Raw genomic sequence first — 19,807 nt, forward strand, 5'->3', positions numbered from 1 at the left:
CACATTTTACAATGAGACCTAGTATACACACAGATACCTGTGTGCATATTTATAAATACATATTTCTCAAAATAACATTTACCTTTACTACACACAGTGCATTCTGATAGTTTCTAGTCTATTAAATTTTTTAAAAAGCCGTTCATGACATTATACTAATCTCATGACCCCAAATGAGTCTTGATTCATTTTTGAAAACACTGCTCTAGACAAACTGAATGACTGGCTACTTACAACACATGTCCCCTGCTCTCCCACCTCTATTCCTTTCTTGACATTGCTCCCTCCATTTGATAAGACAGGGCCTTATCTCTATGTGTACAAATCCTTTCATCTCTATGTGTACAAATCCTTCCCATTCTTTAAAAACTGGCACAACTTCTATCTCTTTCATGAAGTCTGCTTTGAATGTCCAGTCCCAAAGCATTTACCGCTTTTCTCATCTCCTATACCATTTTTTCTACTTCTCTATATGGAACTCTAAAGTTTCTGCTTTGTAGAATAGTCATCTGTGCATCTTTCTAATTATGTACCCTAAAGATCTTGAGTTTCCTAAAGGTATCGTCTGAAGCGTTTTGTATTCTACAAACCATCCAATACAGTGCAGTGTACTCTGTAAGTACTGAATAAATGTTTACTAAATTGAAGTAAGTAAATATCTATTACTAAGGGCATAATATGGTTTATACATGTAATATTTTATCCTTTATTTTTAAATACTTAAATATATGGTATATCATAAGCACTCAATGAATGCTTATAATGACAAAGAGAGAGGGAAGGATAACCTGGAATTACCAGTTCCCATTCCAGTTGTTACATTTGTGTTATTATAATAACCAGCAGGCAGAATTATTATAAACAATATATAATCTCTGATTTTTTGGGTCACAGTTACTGGTTTAGACACACAGAACACCAAAGAGGAAGGGAACTGTTCTATCTGTTAGGGCTTCAGCAGAGAAAATGTATGTTTCGGCTGTCCTAAGCACAGCTGCCATCCATACATTCTGAGTTCAAACAGTAGTACTTGAGAGAGCTTGATATGGTCTCTCTTTTTCCAAGGAAACAAAGATGCATGCCATCCCTCCTGGACCATTAATGGTAATGCTACTAGGATCTAACAGATTTCAGTAAGAGGAGAAAATTCCTCAGGAGGAAATTCCTTTAGGAACCCTAATATAGCCTGAAATGCTGTCATTATGACCAGTTAGAGTGGTTTTACTGCAATCTGTTTAAGCAGGACAAAATAGGACTAATTCTTAGGAATTCAAGTATGGTATGATATCAGCAAATCAATCATGATATTTTATTACACTCACATAATAAAGGGAAAAAACATATTAATATATCACTAGGTTCTAAAAGGGCACCTGATAAATCCAGCAACCATTTCTAATAAGATTCTAAGTAAAATGAGAATAGGAACAAAATCTACCTAAACATGATAAAGATTTTACCATATTAAAAAGTAATCATAAAATAGATGGTAAAACATTGAATTCTTTTCCATTAAAATCATGAACTATCACAATTATTATTTAATATTATTTTGAAGATTGTGGCTAATGCAATAAGATAAGAATATGAAATAAAGGGTATAAATATTAGAAAAGAAAACACAAAAAATCTTTTAGTCATAGATTATATGACTGTATACCCCAAGAGAGGATGTAGAGTTTCTAAAAAAGAAAATGCTATAATTAATAATAGAATGTGCTAAGGTGGTTGCAAACCAGAGAAGAGGCTTATTAATCAATAGCTTTGCTTTATATAAGCACTAAACAAGTTATAAAGAAAAATGAGGACTTCAACATTAAAATGAAAGTTGTTAAAACTCTATAGGACAAATGACCCAGTTTTTTCAATGAATAAATTAGAAAGAGAAAATGTGGAGGGAAGAAATGCAGATTAAAAGAGACTTAAGAGATATCAACCAGTTATAATGTAAGATCTTTTGGATCCTACTTGGAAAAAACTATTGAGGGGGGATGAGAATAGGAGAAATTAGTTTTGGAGTTCCACTTCTGCACTTCTGTTTAGGATGTGAAAATCTGCAAGAGAACGTCACTCCCCTCCCAGTAATAAAAAAAGGCCAAGACACCTACAAAATCATAATTTTTCTTGAACTCATTAAAGATCTGAGGTCACAAGGCAATCAAGTAAAGTGAATTCCAAAGAGTGACAAGCCCCTCCAAGGAGAGACAGAATACAAAACCATGTCGCCTTTGGCAGAGCACAGGAGAAAGAGGATGATTCCATACAAGTGAATAATAAGAAGTCACATAAGAGTTTAAAAAGTTCTTAAAGGCCAAGTATAGCCTATTACGTTAGTTTAAAATTGCCTGGAGTCCCAGATACAAGAGACATACTTCCAAGTTCTTTCCCATGAGTTCTTTTTCCACTGGGTGCTCTAAAGAAAGATTGGAAACACAGAGGGAGACTTGACGGTGCTTGCGTGCAGGAGATGATCAGTTGCTGAGAGACAAGCATGAAACCCAGCCAGTTCCTCAAACCTTCTCCAAACCTCAGGAGACAAAAGCCTTAAGCTCTTGGATGTATGAGCTGCAAACCTTCTCATCCCAAGGGCCCAGGCAAAGATCCATTGCTACTGGAATAGGTGTTGAACTAAAAACCCTCTGTCCCTGGAGAAAGGGTAGGAAACCTGCCTGGGCCCAGAGTATACCAATACTAAGCAGAGGTCTCTGACATTGGAGAAGGGTCAAGCACCTGGTGATAGAGGTCTATTTCGTATCACAGACCCGCAGTAACTACTGAAAGCTGCGAATGAAACAGAAACACTGAAAAATCTCCTTCAGCACCCCATCCTTGCTTTCAGCACATAGTAAAAACATCCCACTTCTAGAAGAATTTAAAGTCTGCGCTACACTAAAGATTATAACAGAAACAATAAAATCCAAACCCAGCTCAACTCCTGACTAGATTAACTTAACCTTGCACATTAAGGCCCAATAGAAAAAGAGGTGTTCCCATTTCTGCATATAAATATTATTTTCCCTAGTCTCTACTGTTTTTATATACATCATGTCCAGCATTCAATGAAAAATTATGATATACAAAAAGTAAGAAAGAATAAACCATTGCTTTATCAAGAAATAAAGCAATCAAGAAAATCAGAGTCAGAGATGTACCAGATATTGGAACTATCAGACAGGGAGTTTAAAATAACTATGTTTAATATGTTAAATGATCTAATGGAAAATATAAACAACATACAACATACAGAAACAGATGTAGAATTTTATCAGAGAGATGAAAATTATAAAAAAGAGTCAAATAAAAATGCTAGAAATAAAAAACCACAATATCAGAGATGAAGAAAATTTCTTTTCTGGCTCATCAGCAGATGGGACAAAGCTAAGGAAAGAATCAATTAAAGATATGCCAATAGAGATGAAAGATACGCCAATAGAGATTATCTAAACTGAAACAAAAAGAAAAAAGAGTAAACAAAACCAAACAGTGCATATAAGAGCTCTGAGACAACATATGTTCACAAATCGTCTAACATATGTGCAATTGGAGTCCCAGAAGGAGAAGAGAGAGAGAATATGGAAGGAGAAAAATTTGAAAAGATAATGGCTGAAGATTTTCTAAAATTAATGAAAGACAACAAACAGATCCAAGAATCCCGGAGAACCCCAAGAAGGATTAAAAATAAATACACATACCCAGACAAATTATAATTAAACTGTTGAAAACAAAAGACAGAAAGAAAATATTGAAGGTAGCCAGAGATGAGGTTGAAGGAAATTTAAATACAGACAAACAGAATTAAGAATTAGAGCCCACTTCTTGGAAACTATGCAAGCCAAAAGACAACAGAGTGACATCTTTAAAATACTGAAAGAAGAAATTATTTTTTTAACATTTTAAGTGTGATAACGGTACCGTGGTCAAAATTTTTTTTCTCAATAGCCCTTATACTTAAAGATTCACACTGGGGATTGCTTTACAAGAATCAAGGAAGAGGGCTCCCCTAGAGAAGAAGGGTAGAGAAAAAGCAATATTGACCATGAGTTGATGATGGTTGAAACTAGGTGATGAACACATGGGAATTCAATATGATATTCTCTCTACTCTTATAAATTTTTTAAAAATTTCCAAAATATTTTTTAAAGAAATAGAAATTTTTAAAAATAAGAAGAAATAGGCAGAAGATGTGAGTGTATCACAGCACATATCCCCTAGGTCTCTCGGATTTTTTTTTGCTTCTAATTAACTCTTCCTCCAGCCTTTGATTCACAGTGGGCTCGCAAGTCTCCAAACTGGAGTCACTGAGGGCTGTAGCCACCCTCTTTAGTAACATCAACCCAACAAAGCCTACCAGTGCCGAAGCTCTCTTCTCCACATAGAGAACACCGTCCCGAGTCCATCAGATTTGAGAAGAATCTCCATCCAGCTGGGGTCTCATATACAGGGACCTTCATTGATTTGGCCACTCTGAAAAATGAAATTTGAGGCAACAGTCAATTCATATATCTCCTTTCCTTTCTTTTCTCAGCACAGGAGGAAGTCTTTAGGATCTATTAATTCTATAACCAGAGTTCAGAACATCCTGAACAATGTTGATGGTTTTCAGGATGTCAAGTCATAAGATAGAGGATGATAAATAGCATATACCAATGGTCCTTAATATTGCTTTCCCCATAATATAGAAAATATTAACTTAATGTATAGAATATTCTCATATCTATGTTTCCCTTCTATAAATGTTCCTTTATCTTTGTGGTAAGATCCCACTTGGGGAATCTCAGAATCTAAATTAAGATGGTATTTGGTACAACACTTTGAAATATTGTTTGACAGTATATACTAAAGATGAATATATACATATCCTATGAACCAGCAACTCAACTTCTAGAAATTACTGATGACATGCAGTGGATACCGTGGTGCACTGCTCAGTTTCACACACATACGTGCATACATACATACACACACACTTACATATTTTAGGACTTTTAGGACTGGAACACTCATTCTATCAGCTACTAGAAATGTTGATGGCTGACAGCTCACAGATATGACCCCCACTCTCTGCCAAAGAGATATGTCTCACTCAAAATCATGTTCCCTTCCCTGTGTCAAGCCACAATCCAATGACTGGTGAATGAAGGATGTATAAAGGTCTAGCTTCCTTGCCCCCTTTTGGCACAACTCTGTCAGGCCATTTCAGCTCCAGAGCTCCCCATAGGTTGGCTAAGCCTTTGTTGTGACTACATCACAGTCCAGCTTCTCTCTTTCTGTCTTATCCTCCTTCCTCACTTCCCCATAGGCGTTGATCTTGAAGGCAACCTTGATCTTGGTAGCAGAAAGGAATAAACTTTCCACAAGCAAATCTCTCTCAGAGCTGGTTCTCTGAGAGCCCAGTGTGTGACATTACTCCAAAGAGTATGTACACAAGATTTTACAAAAATGATCATAGAATAATTCATAAAAACTGAAACAACCCAAATATCCATCAAAGTAAAATGGACAAATGATTTGCAATATATAATGCCATATCACAAATTCCATTGATCAAACTATTGCTACATGCAACAACTTGAATGAACCTCACAAACATAATATTGAGCAAAAGAGACCAATAATAAAGAAATATGTACTGTATTGTTTCATTTAGATAAAATTCAAAAACAGCTAAAACTCATCAATGCTGTCAAAATTCAGGCTCAGAAGATCAAAGGGGTCAAGTGTTTTGCTCAAAGTTTCACTGAGGTAAGAGGCAAAACTAGAATTTGGACCCAAGTCTGTTTAATTGCTGCTCATGTTCTATCCCTCTATACCACGCTGTCTCCCTAAATGTTTCAATGTTTCAAAGGTGTACAGGATGCTAGGGAATGAGCTGGTACCACAAACACTGGCCTGAAGAGTTTCATCTTCTCCACATGCAAGCAACCAACAGAGAAAAATAGCAAATGCCTGCCACCAGCAAGGTTTCATTCTTTGAAGGCTGTAAGAGCAGGTGGCCACAGAGAGGAACCAGTGTCTTGGTGAAGAAGAGGAAGAAAGATGCACATAGGACAAAGGACACAACATAATAATGATTTCTTCAGGTTCATTTTGTTGCCAGCTAGAGGAAAAAATATCTAGAAACTCCTGCCACAGGAAAGGGAACACCTCCCTTTCCATAAAACCCAGATATAGTCCATGTGCTTAGGATCTTGAAAAATTGTGTTCTAAGTCTCTTTCAAGTTTGCTTTGAAAAGAAGCACTTTTTAGATGTTCGGGTGTTACATCAAAGGTTCTGTTTTCTCTTTTTTGCAACGGTCTAAAAGAGATACACAATCATGCTTACATCCTGGTAGTAACAATGAAGCAAGTCCTCTCCAAATTGTAGAGCAAATGTAAATTTTCAGAGCCATTACTTTCATGGTCAGGAGCTCAAGTAAGGAGGAATAATTCACACAGAAGCTTTCCAGGGGCACCCCACAGAAAAGCTCAAAATTAATTTAGCAAATATGAATGCATATGATTACCAAAGAGAATGTGCAACATGGGGCAGAGGTGAAGGTAAGAGAGAGGGTAGAGGGTGTGGCTGTATATTTTCTGGCCAAAACATTCTTGTAGGTGCAAAGCCAAGTTGGCAGATCTGAAGGGAGGGGAAAGGATTTCCCCAGCTCCCACCCTTTCCAATTAATCACTGTCAGGAGGTCATCAGGCTGAAGGCTGAGGCAGAATTTTAAAGGACCGGATACTTTTATGACTATGAGCCACAGTTGCAGCTATGTAAGCTAAGATAACAATATGGGTAATTAAATTCCAGGATTCTGAGCACGAGTTGATTGTGTCCAAGAGTCAGAAAGGAATTCCCCTTCCTCCCCCCTCTACTGAACTTGGGATCCATCCCAAACACAGCACTCAGCAGAAACCATGCTCTAGACTGGGTTTTGGCAGGAGGCCCCCGGGGAGTCTCTGAAACCCTCTGGTACAAGAGTTCAAAATGATGCTGCTCACGGTGAGGGTCTGCACCCGTCTTCTTGACTGCTGCCACCATGTGTTGGAGACAAACATGAGAACTCACTTTCTAGGAAAGACCAGAGCATGAATGAAAAGAAAGAAAAACAAATCTGGACCACAATTTTCCTGTAAGTGGCTGTGAGCCCTGGTAGCCAAAAACACATGGTGGATATAAGCTCCTTAGTGTGGATTTTAAAACCTCTAAAATATGGCTTCAAGTTAGAAACAGCCTCAACCTATCTCTCCAACAGTTTCTCTCATGATACTCCCTGCATGCACCTAAAGGACTGGACCATCTCTAATTTTCCACATATACTCTTGCATTTTTGCTGTTGTTGACTTCTGAGTCCTTCTTCATGCTTTTCATTTACTGGATTAATCCTCCTTTCCAATCTCTTGTCAAAATACTTCACATTGCTTCAAGCCCTGTCTTAAACACCCTGCCATTGTGAAGCCTGTGGAAAAGGCTGCTAGATGGTCAAGAAACCCATCTCTTCTCCTGGACGCACAGCTGGACTACACTTCCCAACCTCTCTCACAGTTAGCTGTGGCCACATGGCAGATGTCTAGCCAAAGGAACTCAAGTGGAAATGATGTGCACCCTTTTCAGACCTGGCTATTAAAACTTCCCATCCTCCATGTTTTTCTCCTTCTGCTGGCTTAATGTGGACAGGCCCAGCAGTCCTAGGAGCTACATGTTGAAAATGGTGGACCCACGAGATGAAAGGATCTGAACCTCTGAATCACCATGTGGAGCAGAATCAATCACCAATCAGGAAAACCTGTTTTTAACTTTTGGTGATGGAGAAATGATCTTTTGCTGTGTTTGAGCCATTATACATTTTGGAATTAGTTTTGTAGCAGCAGCAGCTCCACTATCTTAAAGAATACATCCTTTCCTCACCAGCACAATCAATCCAAAATAATCCTTCTTGCTGCTACACTGCCTCTCACCTGGTAGAGAGTCTTTCTGTTCACATTGTCATTATATATGTTGTTACCTCCTTAACACTTTCCCTCCACACACAGACACTCCTACTACCAAGGTGTTAGAAGTTCTCTGAGGGCAGGGGTTGCATTTTATATACCTTTATAGCTCTCCAATTTCTAAGATAACATAGCACCTTGTCAGACTTGCCCTCAATAAATTCTGTATCTTTTCAGTTGACTAATACCTATTATTTAAGGTGTGTTGTTGGATAGCAGGGGGCAAAGTATCTCTATTTTATGGTCTTTTCTCCTTGTAGTTTCCTAAAAAATAAGTAAGTCATTTCTGCATGTTTTATTTAAATTAGTCACTTTGAGCAAAGAGAATTAATTTCTCCAGGTATTAATTAGTGGGGATCAGGATGAGATAAAGGCATTTCTTGAAAATAAAGGTCTTACAGAGTTAGGGCAGTGACTAAATGAGAATCAAAGGTTTAAGAAGCAGGAGACATTATCTCAATTTTACCAGTCTGGTGGTCGCGCTACCCTCATGTGATCAAGCAAGGTGATAGATACAAAAGCATCTTAAAAGTGCCCTGAGAGCTCACTACATGTAGAGGTGACAGCATATCCATCTTTGTGCCTCCCACATCCAGCACAGTGCATGCCCAGAGTAGGTGTTCAAATATCTATTTACCTAATTATACAGAACTACATCATTGTGTGTGATACTCCACTGGAATATCAATGGCTATTAATGACTCTCTTTTAGCTTGCAACAGAATAGCCAAATGAACAATAATTGATTATACCAAGTGCATGGGGCGTACCCAGCTGCTCTTAGAATCCTACTTCAAGAAAGTTGCAATAGATTTAAAGAGGACAAGATCCAGGTCCCTCTTCCTTTGATTTATCTCCAAATGTCCACTTTCTTGAGAGTCAAGCAGGGCTCATAATTCTATTTTCTACACACTGAGCTCTCAGCCCCTTCTTAAAAAGCCCCCAACTGCATAGACTAGGAGAAGATATTTGTATTACATATATCCAACAAAAGACTTACATGTAGTTTACATAAAAACACCTATGAATCAATTGAAAAAGGCAAATAACCTTTAAAAAAAAAATGGGTGAAAGTCTTGAACAGGTACTTTACAAAAGAAGATATTCAAGTGACCAATTAGCAGATGAAAAGATGGTCAACATCATTAGAGATAGGGGAACTGCAAATTAAAACCATAATGAGATATCACTACAAGCCCACAAGAATAGCTGAAAAGAGTGGTATTTCCAGTGCTGCTGAAGGTTTGGAACTCTCATGTATTGCTAAAGGAATGCAGATCAGTACTGATCGTGGTATATTTATTTTTGTGATATATTTACACAAAGGAATAACGTAGAACAGAGAAAATTAATGAAACACCACTATATAGGACAATATGAATCAATCTCATAAACATATCATCAAGTGAAAGAAGTCAGACACAGAGGAATATCTACTTTATGATTCTATTTATACATAGTTCAAAAATAGACAAAACTAATCATCGACATTGGTCTAGGCAATTATTTTTTGGATCTGACACCAAAAGCACAGGAACAAAAGCAAAAATAAACAAGTGGGACTACATAAACCAACAAGTTACTGCATCACAAAGGAAACAGTTAACAAAATGAAAAGGCAGCCTACAGAATAGGAGAAAATGTTTGCAAACCCTATATCTGATAAAGGGTTAATTTCCAAACTATATAAGGAACTCTTACAACTCAATAGCAAGAAAACAAATAATGCGATTAAAAAAAATGGGCAAAGTATCTGAATAGACATTTTTTCCAAAGAAGACATACAGATGGCCAACAGACACATGAAAGATGCTCAAGATCATTAATCATCAGAGAAATGCAAATCAAAACCACAATGAGACATCACCTCACACCTGTTAGAATGGCTATTATCAAAAAGACAAGAGATAGGAGCTGGCAAGCATGTGGAGAAAAGGGAACCCTTGTGCATTGTTGGTGGGAATATAAATTGGTACAGTCGCTAAGAAAAACAGCATGGAGGTTTCTCAAAAAATTAAAAATAGAACTACCATAGGATCCAGCTACTCCACTTCTGGGTATATATCCAAACAAAATGAAAAAAGGATCTCAAAGAGATATCTTCTTTCCCCTGTTCATTGCATCATTATTCACAATAGCCAAGATATAGAAACAACCTATGTGTCTGTCGACAGATGAATGGATAAAGAAGATGTGGTGTATATATATAATGAATACTATTCAGCCATAAAAAAAGAAGGAAATCCTGCCATTTGTGTACATGGATGGACCTTGAGGGCATTCTGCTAAGTGAAAAAAGCCAGAGAAAGATAAATACTGTATGATATCATGTGGAATCAAAAAAAAATAAAGTCCAACTCATAGAAACAAAGAGTAGATTCATGGTTGCCAGAAGGGCAGGGGTGAGGGAAATGGGGAGATGTTGGTCAAAGGGTACAAACTTCTAGTTATAAGAAGAATAAATTCTGAGGATGTAATGTATAGCATGGTGACTATAGCTAATAATAATATATATTGTATACTTGAAATTTGCTGAGAGCAGCATTCTCACCCCCCAAAAAAGTAACTATGTAAGGTGATGAATGTGTTAATTAACCTGATTGTGGTAGTCATTTCACAATGTATATGAATATCAAATCACCATGTTATATACTTTAAATATATTACAATTTTATTTGTCAATTATACCTCAGTATAGCTGGAAAAAAACCAAAAAGCTAATCATTGGTGATGGAAGTCAGTAGAGTGCTTATCTCTGGGGAGGAGGGGAGAAGTAGCGACTAGAATGGGAACAAGGGAGCTTCAAGAATGCTGTTCTGTTTCTTGCTCTAGATGGTAGTTCTATGGGTGTGTTCACTTGGTAAAAAGCCCTTGAGCTATGTATCCATTGTGCCTTTTCTTTATATGCATTATACTACAATTAAATGTTTATTTAAAAGAAAAAGGTCTCTGTAATATTTATGACTAAGTACAGATTTGAATTAGCCATGTTTACATAATCCCAAGAAACAAACTACTAAAAATGGAGTTTAATAGCATTCTGGATATGCTGGTTAATGTCAGGCAGACATTTAACAAAACTGCCTTCAAATTAGTCCTTTAGTATTTTCACGATGAGTTCACTCCCAGATCCCTTCTTTGATGTCTGACGCTGCTGGCTGGAGCTGCTCTGAGGTAAAAGGCTTACGTGAGTTTGCACTTTTAAAGCATTTCTAAGGCTATCTCCTCAACTCACAAATATGAACTAGGCAGGGTTCATCTAGGCCTTGTTTTCCAACAGCAATCTTAAAGTCTACTCTTGAATTCACCTTTTGGATGGAGCAACTCACACTTTCAGGTGACATAAATATAAAACTTGAGGCTGCCATAATAAGATGACCACAAAAGTTTTCATCCATATATGTAAACCTTAGAAGAGAGCTGCTTGTTCCCGGGGCCTGTAGAATCTCAGCCTGGTGTAAACCTCAAACTCATGTATTAAATAACACCTTGCTTGCCTCTCTTATCAGTGAGGTTGTAAGGATCAAATAAGTTGGCATATAATGAAAAGAAAGGCTCTAGCAACTGCAAAATGTCCTACAGGGTTACAACATCATCGCTGTTCTTGGTATTGGATCTTTCACTTCACCCCAAGGGAAATGGACATATCATTTAAAGAATATTTACAAGAAAAAGCAAAAGATGACTGCATGTCTCATGCTCCCTCTAAACTTCTAGATTTTGGCCAATTGTAAAACAAACAGAGGTGGACCTCAAACCCAGGAGCCTTTGCTGCTTTATCTAGAAGCTTCCGCGCTTTCATTTTAGGTAGGTGTTATGGGAGAAAATAGGATCCTTCCCAGTTAGATTTTAAATTCTGTTAGGAAACATAAGGCAAGCGTATTTCTGAGGATCTTGACTTTACTTAAAAGAAAAAATTTGGCTTTGGGAAATTAACTAAAGATCCAAGAGAAAAATATATAAAATTTAAACAATCACAGGTTCACTCTCTTATGCTAGTAAATAATCTGGAACCCTATGTCTGAGAATTAACAAGTGTCTGTATTTACAATCTTGATGCTTGGGCACTTTGATGTAAACTCTTCCTGGTTCTAACTATTTTCAAAGAAGAAAAATTGTTGAGTGGCTGCCACCGGCAAATTTGAAGCCCCAAGTGTTCCAGCTAAGCTGAGAGATAAAGAGACAATTGTCAGCTCTTCTTCAGATTCCCACAAGATTGCTCCCGAAATGGCAAAAAGTGAATCTTCTTGTCTTTTTGTTTTGCTTTGAATTTTTGCTAATGTAGACACCCTATTGAGACGGAAAAAAAAAAGCCTATATAATACTCTTGGAAGATTTAGAATCAATTCATTTACTCCTATAGAAAAAAATAGTAAGTAAGAACTGATATGACAGCTCTAACCCAGGAGATACCACATCTCACTACACAAAGTTTCTTCTCTTAAAAGCTTTTCTTTGTTTTCTCTTCTGGATTCAATCAGCATCCTTTCCTGGATGTTGTTATAGAAATCTTATTGATCCTATGTCACAAAACAGGAGAGAAGGAACATCTAGGCACTGGACATTAAATAAATATACAGTGACTGTAAAGGCATACTCATTCTAAAGGAAGAACAAAGCCCAGAGAAAACCAGTACTTGTGTAATGCTGCATCATTATTCTTTGGGTAACACCATGACAGAGGTAAACATTGAACTCGCATGGCATTATCAGTTTTCCCAGAGCAAACGTCTGTCCTTTGCCCCAGTGTTTCATATTGGATTCAGTTTCAGCAGTGCCACAGGACCTCAGGGTTTTTCCCAGTGTTCTGTGAGCCTAACTCTGATCCTAAAATGGTTAATTTAAACCTTTGCAGCCTAAAATTTGACAGAAGAGAGTTGGGAATCTATCCCCATGGGTAAACTAAAGTATGACTTTGAGGAGGGACAAATGAGCAGACTATTCCACAAGTTGGGTCTAAACATAAGGAAAAAATTGATAAATTTAATCACATTAAAATTTGTAAAATTCTATTTGTCAAAGACACCAAAAAAAGGAAGTAAGCCATAGATTGAGATAAGATATTTGCAATGCATAAAACTGAAAGATTAGTAGCCAACCTAAATAAAGAAGTCCTGTAAACCAAAATGAAAAACTCAATTGACCCAAGCCATTTACAGAGGAAGAAGATTAATTGGCCCATATGAAAATACACAGTAAATCAGGGAAATGAAAATTAAAACAATAGCCAGATATAATGTCACACCCATGATGTAAAACAGAAAAAAGAGAAAAAAATCTAATAATACCAAGTGTTGGTGGGAATGTCATGGGAAAATGGAAACCCAAAAATCGATGGCAGGGTTGTAAATTTGTACACTCACTTTACAGGGTAATTTGAGAATTCCTAGTAGAGTTGATCATGTTCTATGACCCAGCAAGCCTACCTCTCGGTATCTACCTTTGAGAAACTGGTACACTTGTGCACAAGGACACTGGTTCAAGGATGTCTATTACAGCACTATTTGTGACAGAGAAAAAGAGCAAAATCAGAAGCAACCTACTTGTCTATCAGTAGGGGAATTGACAAGCTGTGGTTTATTTATACAGTGGCAAATCAACAGCCATGTTTCAAAGGCTCCAAAGCATAGAATGCAAAAGAGCCACAAAGAAGAAATTAAGTGTGTACTTCTGTCTTGCAATATTATCTAAGATCCCTACTATTCCAGTTACTATTTCTCCCTTGCTAGTCCAGATTGAAAACCTAGTGGGATGTCATTCCTGCTCTCTAATAACAGGTTTCATATATTTGCAACTCTGAAGAATTAATGACAAAATGAAGAGACACAACATCATCTGATTTGGAGAACCAGCCAGCACCTGCCAATGCCACCAGAGCCACAGAGGGACTTGGAAGATATCCCCTTCCCACAGCTATGCTTCTGAAGGCAGAAGGCAAGTCCTTGCACACTAGCTGTAACCAGCTGTAATTAGCCTGGGCATTTCCCAAGACTCTTAGTCATTGTTTTCCACTTGCATGGATAGAACTCACAACTTTTCTTTCCTTTTTAATTAAGAGATGGTGCTTGTATTCTGTGTAGTATGTGTATTTCCCCCTCTCTTTTCTCCTGCTAACCTGCCCACCAATATCACAGAGAAGAATTCACCAGTTCTGCATATATTTCTTAATTGAGACTGTCATTTCCAGCTCCCTTTAGGAGGAGTTCCCGGTTCTTGGACAAAAGGAAGATGAAGAACCTTCAGGACCAAAGCTCTCGAGATTCGAGGCAGAGATGCCAGAGCAGAGATACACAGACCTTCAGGTTGCCCAGCGTTCCCTCTGGGAACCTGAGTGCCAGCTGTCCATGCTGGCTTTGGAATACCATGTACTGAACAAGTCATTTCCCTGACATTTAATCTCATCAGGGAACCCTGACCTGTGGCCCAATGACTGACCCAGGTCATTGCTTTCCTGGGATACCAGATCGGAGTCATCAGGCAGCTATCTTTACATGGGCTCTGAGAAAACAAGTGTTCATCAAGCGACAGGAGAAGCAGCCACCCTATCTGAAAGGTACCACACATTCAAGACTGCCCTTACCCTTCCAGGGTTTCCATCCATTACTCAGGATTGGGTTTAATTTTGCCGACAAGTATAAGGAAAGGTCATGCCACATTAATTCTGCTCTAACATTAATTTATCTTTTAAAAAAATTTCAGTTTAATGAGACATAGTTATGAAGAAAGAAACTATTCAAAAAGTTGATGTCCTTTCACGGGAAATGAGTTTTACAGCACAAGATAAAGACGAGTGGACGGAAAGGAAGGCAAATACGCATTGCCCATGGAACCTGCACATGGATGAGAGGATGGACTCTGAATTCTGACTGCCTGGGTGCCCATCCAGCTCCACCCCTTCTTGGCTATGTGAGGCCAAGTTACTTAAACTCAGTAAGCCCAGCTCTTTCATTGGCAAGATGGAATAACAATGAATCTCCTCACTCGGGGAGGACTAAATGGGGTGACGCTTGGAAAGCCCCAAAGAGCAGGTACATGGATATCAGCAACAGCGATTAGCATGTTACCTGTCCAGCTGCTGCTTCCTGCCTCCCCTCTATCCTCCTGCCATAGCAAACTACTATTTTGATAGAACCTCCTTTAAGCGTCATGTAGCTTCAGATCCCTGCACACAGTTCACTTAGGCGGGGATCTCTTGGTTTCAGTTAGAATCCCAACAGGAATAGATGACACATTCAAAGTGAGTAATCTGAGGAGAGTTCAGTACCGGAACTAGTTACACAGGTGTGGGCAGTGGAGAGGGAGAGCACAATGGACAGTACAGTACCCCAGGGCAAGTAACATCAGGGTTAGCTTCACCCCACCCCCGGATTCATCCCTGGAATCCAGAGACAGAGCTGGGTGGAGAGGGCTGCCTGGCAGGAGCCACGACCTTCAGAGGAGGCACGTTGCCAGCCCACAGAAACCCCATAGGAAGAGAAATAAATTCCCAGACGTATTCTCCTCCCTCTGTCTGATATCTGCAGTGCTCTCAATTGTCCAAACCCCACTGAAATCTGGAGGGAAGACACACCAGTTGATACAGTCCATACAGGTCAGCCTGTGGGACAGGGCACAGGGAGAGGATGGAGAGGGGATCTTGGGGGCAAATGGAAGATACCCAGCACACTCTTCATCCATCCCTCTAGACTCAGGCTGCTTCCCGACTCTCCAGGTTAACCTGCCTAGTCCCTTCTGTGTGCTGCCACTGCAAACCCACTAGTTACACACTCAGCTCAGGGTATTGCATTAGATGTTAGGACAGCTGACTCCCTCTACTCTGTGAGCCCCTGGAGAACGAGGGCTCTGCCTGGCACAGAGCAAGTGCTTTAAGACATTTGTTAATTCCATGTGAGCATCATGGAGTCTATCAGAACACAGACTCCTCTTATACAGGTATAAATCATAATGTAGATTCCAGAACTAAGTCCTTCAAATACCAACGGGAGCAAGTACATGAGACCACTGAAAGTTCAGGATAAAATTAAGTTATGGTGGATGAATTTCCAAATGGAATTACACACAAAGAGTTGGCTAAAAAGATTGATAATGTCACTTCTAGTTAAGCGTACGCTAGTTTACCAAGTCCAGTGCTGTAAGTTTATTGTAAAAAGGTAGGAGATTATGGTCAAACTGGCCTCTCTTTACCTTTGCGGGCTTTCTCAACCAAATGCTCATTTCACTGTAAAACTTCAAGAGGGCAGGGTACACGTTTCTCACATTCACAAGGAGCCCCTTGTGGGACTGAGTTTCATTTAGCGTACGTTGGAAAACACTGGTTAAGATAAACCAAGAAATTTATTTTTTATATGATGATGTCAGGGGTGCACTTTAAAGGAATTTACTCCTACTGAACACTTTTGAAGAGCAAGAGAGAAGGAATGTGTCAAAGAGTCTTAAGTCAAGTCAAGGATTCTCAGCAAGATGCCTTTCCCAAAGAGGCGTGAGAGACAAGAAGTTGTAAGGGCATCCCCGGGGAAGCAGAGACGCCCCGGCTCCAGGTCCTGGGTTGCAAGAAGCTCTGAGCCCAGCAAAGAGGGGCAGCCCAGGGGCATGGCCTGCACATGTGGTTGACAGCAGGGCTCTTTGGTTCTAAGTCATGCTCTCTTCTCCTGAGCAGGCTGGGCCGGGGTACAGTCCCCAGGGAGGCAGTGGGGCAAGAGGAAGGAGGTGGGCAAAGCAGCTATTTGCATTAGGGATGGCCCGTGCGGTGCCGGCCGCAGCTGAGCTGAGCTCTCTCTCAGAGGGTCTTGTTGTCTCTGGGGGATGGGGACCAAAATAGGTTGGTGAGAACACACAGTTCCTGAAATTAATTGGAGAAGCAGAGACTCCCCAGGGAAATAAGGTCACTCAACTGCCTTGTCCCCCTTCTCAGAGACCAAGGCGCGGGAACATTTATCTATGTGGATCCCTTCTGTGTGTAGGCTGCTTCTGGGCCTAATTGGGGGCTTAGGAGAAACTTCATCTCAGAGGAAGGGCAAGGTCGAGAGAGAACATGATGGCTTCTGGGCACTGGGAACCACTGCAGGGGCAGAGCCTTGTGTGAGAGGAACAATTCCTTTTAGGTCAAGATCCCACATCCTACAGTGAAGGGATGATAAAAATAGATGCAGCACTAGGAGTACCACTCTCTATGTCAGCCCAAGCCTGCAGCCCAAGCAGTGCCTTTGTGCTAAAGGTATGCCCTCTTCAAGACCCAATAATTTCCAACTATCAACAAGTGTTGTAGCACACTGCTTTTCTTAGGAAAAAACACTTTAATGCCATTGGCTGAAACATTGTCATAATAAGTACTCAAATGTAGATGTCCTCCATGTGAACACTGTCCCCTTAGAATGTGCTGCCCTCACACAGTGCACATCCTGGATTCAGCAGCTCTCTATCAGCCTCATCTGAATAGGCAGAGTAGAAGCTACTGCTCTCAAGTCCCTTAAACACATTCCTGATATGGCAAGGGGTGGACCACACCCTCCCCAATGGTCCTGCAACTGAGGGTGGACCAAAAAGCCTTTCACAGTCTTTAAATTTTATTTTTCTCCAATCATATGCCCTGCCCAACAGCTTTCGGTGGTGGTGAACTCTGAGTTTGCATGTGTGTGTGAGGCCCCACCCCATATAATACCAAACATATTAAAATACATCGACATCTCACATAAAAATCTACTTTTTGCTCCAAGAGAATATTGAAAGGATTTTTATAATTTTGTTTTTGAAGTGAGGCTACAAGTCACTCATTTAATTAACTACTGGCAATGATTTCTCATCAATCATGTATACTCGGGAATCCTTTCAAAATGAGCAAATACGTCCTACAAATTATTTGCAAGTGGTATGATGATTTCTTGGATACTAAACTTAATAATAAAGTGACGATATGTGCATTTTATACACATTAAACTAGGCAGTTAATCATGTTGATGTTGCAGTGCTCTTCGTTGTGGAGCTAATAATTGTTTTCAGATCTCTAATTTTAAGTTCCTGAATATTGAAAGCCCTAAGCAAGGGGCTGAGGATGCCAATGAGGGATAAAATGACCTGGCACATGTGGGCATGCGTGTGCTTCTGTGTGTGTGTGAGAGAGAGTATGTACAGGTGGGTGGGCTTGTGTATGTAGGTCTGTGTGTGCATGCATGTGTATGAGTGTGTGTGCGCGCACACGCGTGCGCTGGGGGCAAAGGGAGGGCGGAATGATGCTGTCAGAACCTTAAGCAGTTTCTCGCACAATAAGATTTCAGGGAGAAGACTTCATCTTCTCCTCCCCTCTATCTCCACAACATTCTGCGCATACTATACTTATTTTCAGAAGGTCCTACAAATTTATTTCCGAACATTCCATCCCAGAATTCCCTCGGCTAGCTCACATTTTCTCTGCCAATAGCCAGCGCAGTTAATTGTGCCCATCTGGGATACCAGCTATGGATACATGCAATCCCAGTGCACTGACCGGGTACTAGGCTACCGACTGAGTTTCTCCGAAAATCTCGAGGCAACGTTCCAAGGGTCAGAAAAAGAAATGATCGTTCACTTGTAAGAGATTTTCCAGCTGGATGAAATGTGACATTTGAAGTTTTTTTCCCTCATGAAACCAAATGTGCATATTTAATCCAAATAAAAGTAGCAAAATGACTTCATGGGATGTAAACTTCTATAACTTACAGTAAGATGACATCTGTGGAGGACCCAGGTAGTATCCTTGAAGGCCTAACCTAGCACCCAAGCTGGACCAGTTTCCTCTTTTGTCTGGCTGGTGGTGCTTAACTATTCGGCGTCTCGGAAGAGGCGAGTGCTTCCCACACTTTCTTGATAGTAACAAGCATCTGGGGTACTTATTAAAGATACAAACCTAGGCCCTTCCACTAGCCTCTCTCCAATTAGTAGGTCTTGGTTAGAGTACAGGTGTCTATACTTATAACAAGCAGTATTCTTATTTCTAGGAGATTCTTATTTCTAGGAGGGTTCATAAAAAATGCTGAGTTAACACAAACTATACGCAAGTATCAATGATCAATTAACCTATGCAACAGGGTATATATATTATATACACACTGAATATATATATACACTAAATATATATATTATATATATATATTAATTGCGGAATTTTTATGCACCTATTACATAATGTTTAAGAAGTGCTCAGAGGATATTATCTGATTGGGGGTCCAGACTCAAAATGACATTGAACATCGGGCTTAGCATAGATGTGAGTCACGTCTCACGTGGATGTGAGAATAGGGACAATGGCAGTGAAACCCTGGCAGGCTGAGGTCAGCCCTTGCCTCCCCATGGCCTTTCTCACACACGTGAGCAGAACAGCCGGCCCCCCAAACCTGTCAGTATCGCACTGTCTTTGAAATCTGACAAGCCTGGCTTCAAAGAGCAGCTCTGACACTTTTAATTCTGTGACCCTCATAGGCCAGTCACTGTCCTCTCTTGTCCTGTTTCCACATCTAAGAAATTGGAATGGTGGTGAGACCCACTACTGAGAGGAGTTGGTCCTACTTCTCTGTAATGCTTTAGGGAGGTTGTCCAGCAGAGCGGAACAAGCTTGGGCTTCTTGGGTGGACAACCCTGGGTTCAAATCCTGACTCCACCTTTCACTAACTTCGTGGCCTTGGGTGAGTCGCTGCATTTCTGTAAGCCTCGGTGTCCTCGTAGGTAGAGATGGGGGCGGTTGTGACACATAGTAAACACACCAGAAAGGCAGCACAATTGAACAGGAGGAAATCCTCACCCTGGTTGGGGAAAGTGGGTCTTTTGAGGGCTTCCAAGAAAAGCGACCCACCCATTGGTGACAGCC

The 19,807-nt window shown here is 39.8% G+C and overlaps 1 protein-coding gene across 1 annotated transcript in view; it reads right to left on the reverse strand.

Annotated features, from left to right (window-relative positions):
- PGM5 (phosphoglucomutase 5) overlaps nucleotides 1–19,807 on the reverse strand; it is a 174,738-nt gene that overhangs the window by 63,829 nt on the left and 91,102 nt on the right. Inside the window, exon 7 of the mRNA XM_058565304.1 lies at nucleotides 4,349–4,464. Coding sequence (XP_058421287.1) covers nucleotides 4,349–4,464 — 116 coding nt within the window. The remainder of the gene's footprint in view (nucleotides 1–4,348; nucleotides 4,465–19,807) is intronic.

Source organism: Diceros bicornis, chromosome 22 (assembly GCF_020826845.1).
Source record: "Diceros bicornis minor isolate mBicDic1 chromosome 22, mDicBic1.mat.cur, whole genome shotgun sequence".
Classification (NCBI taxonomy): Eukaryota; Metazoa; Chordata; class Mammalia; order Perissodactyla; family Rhinocerotidae; genus Diceros; species Diceros bicornis.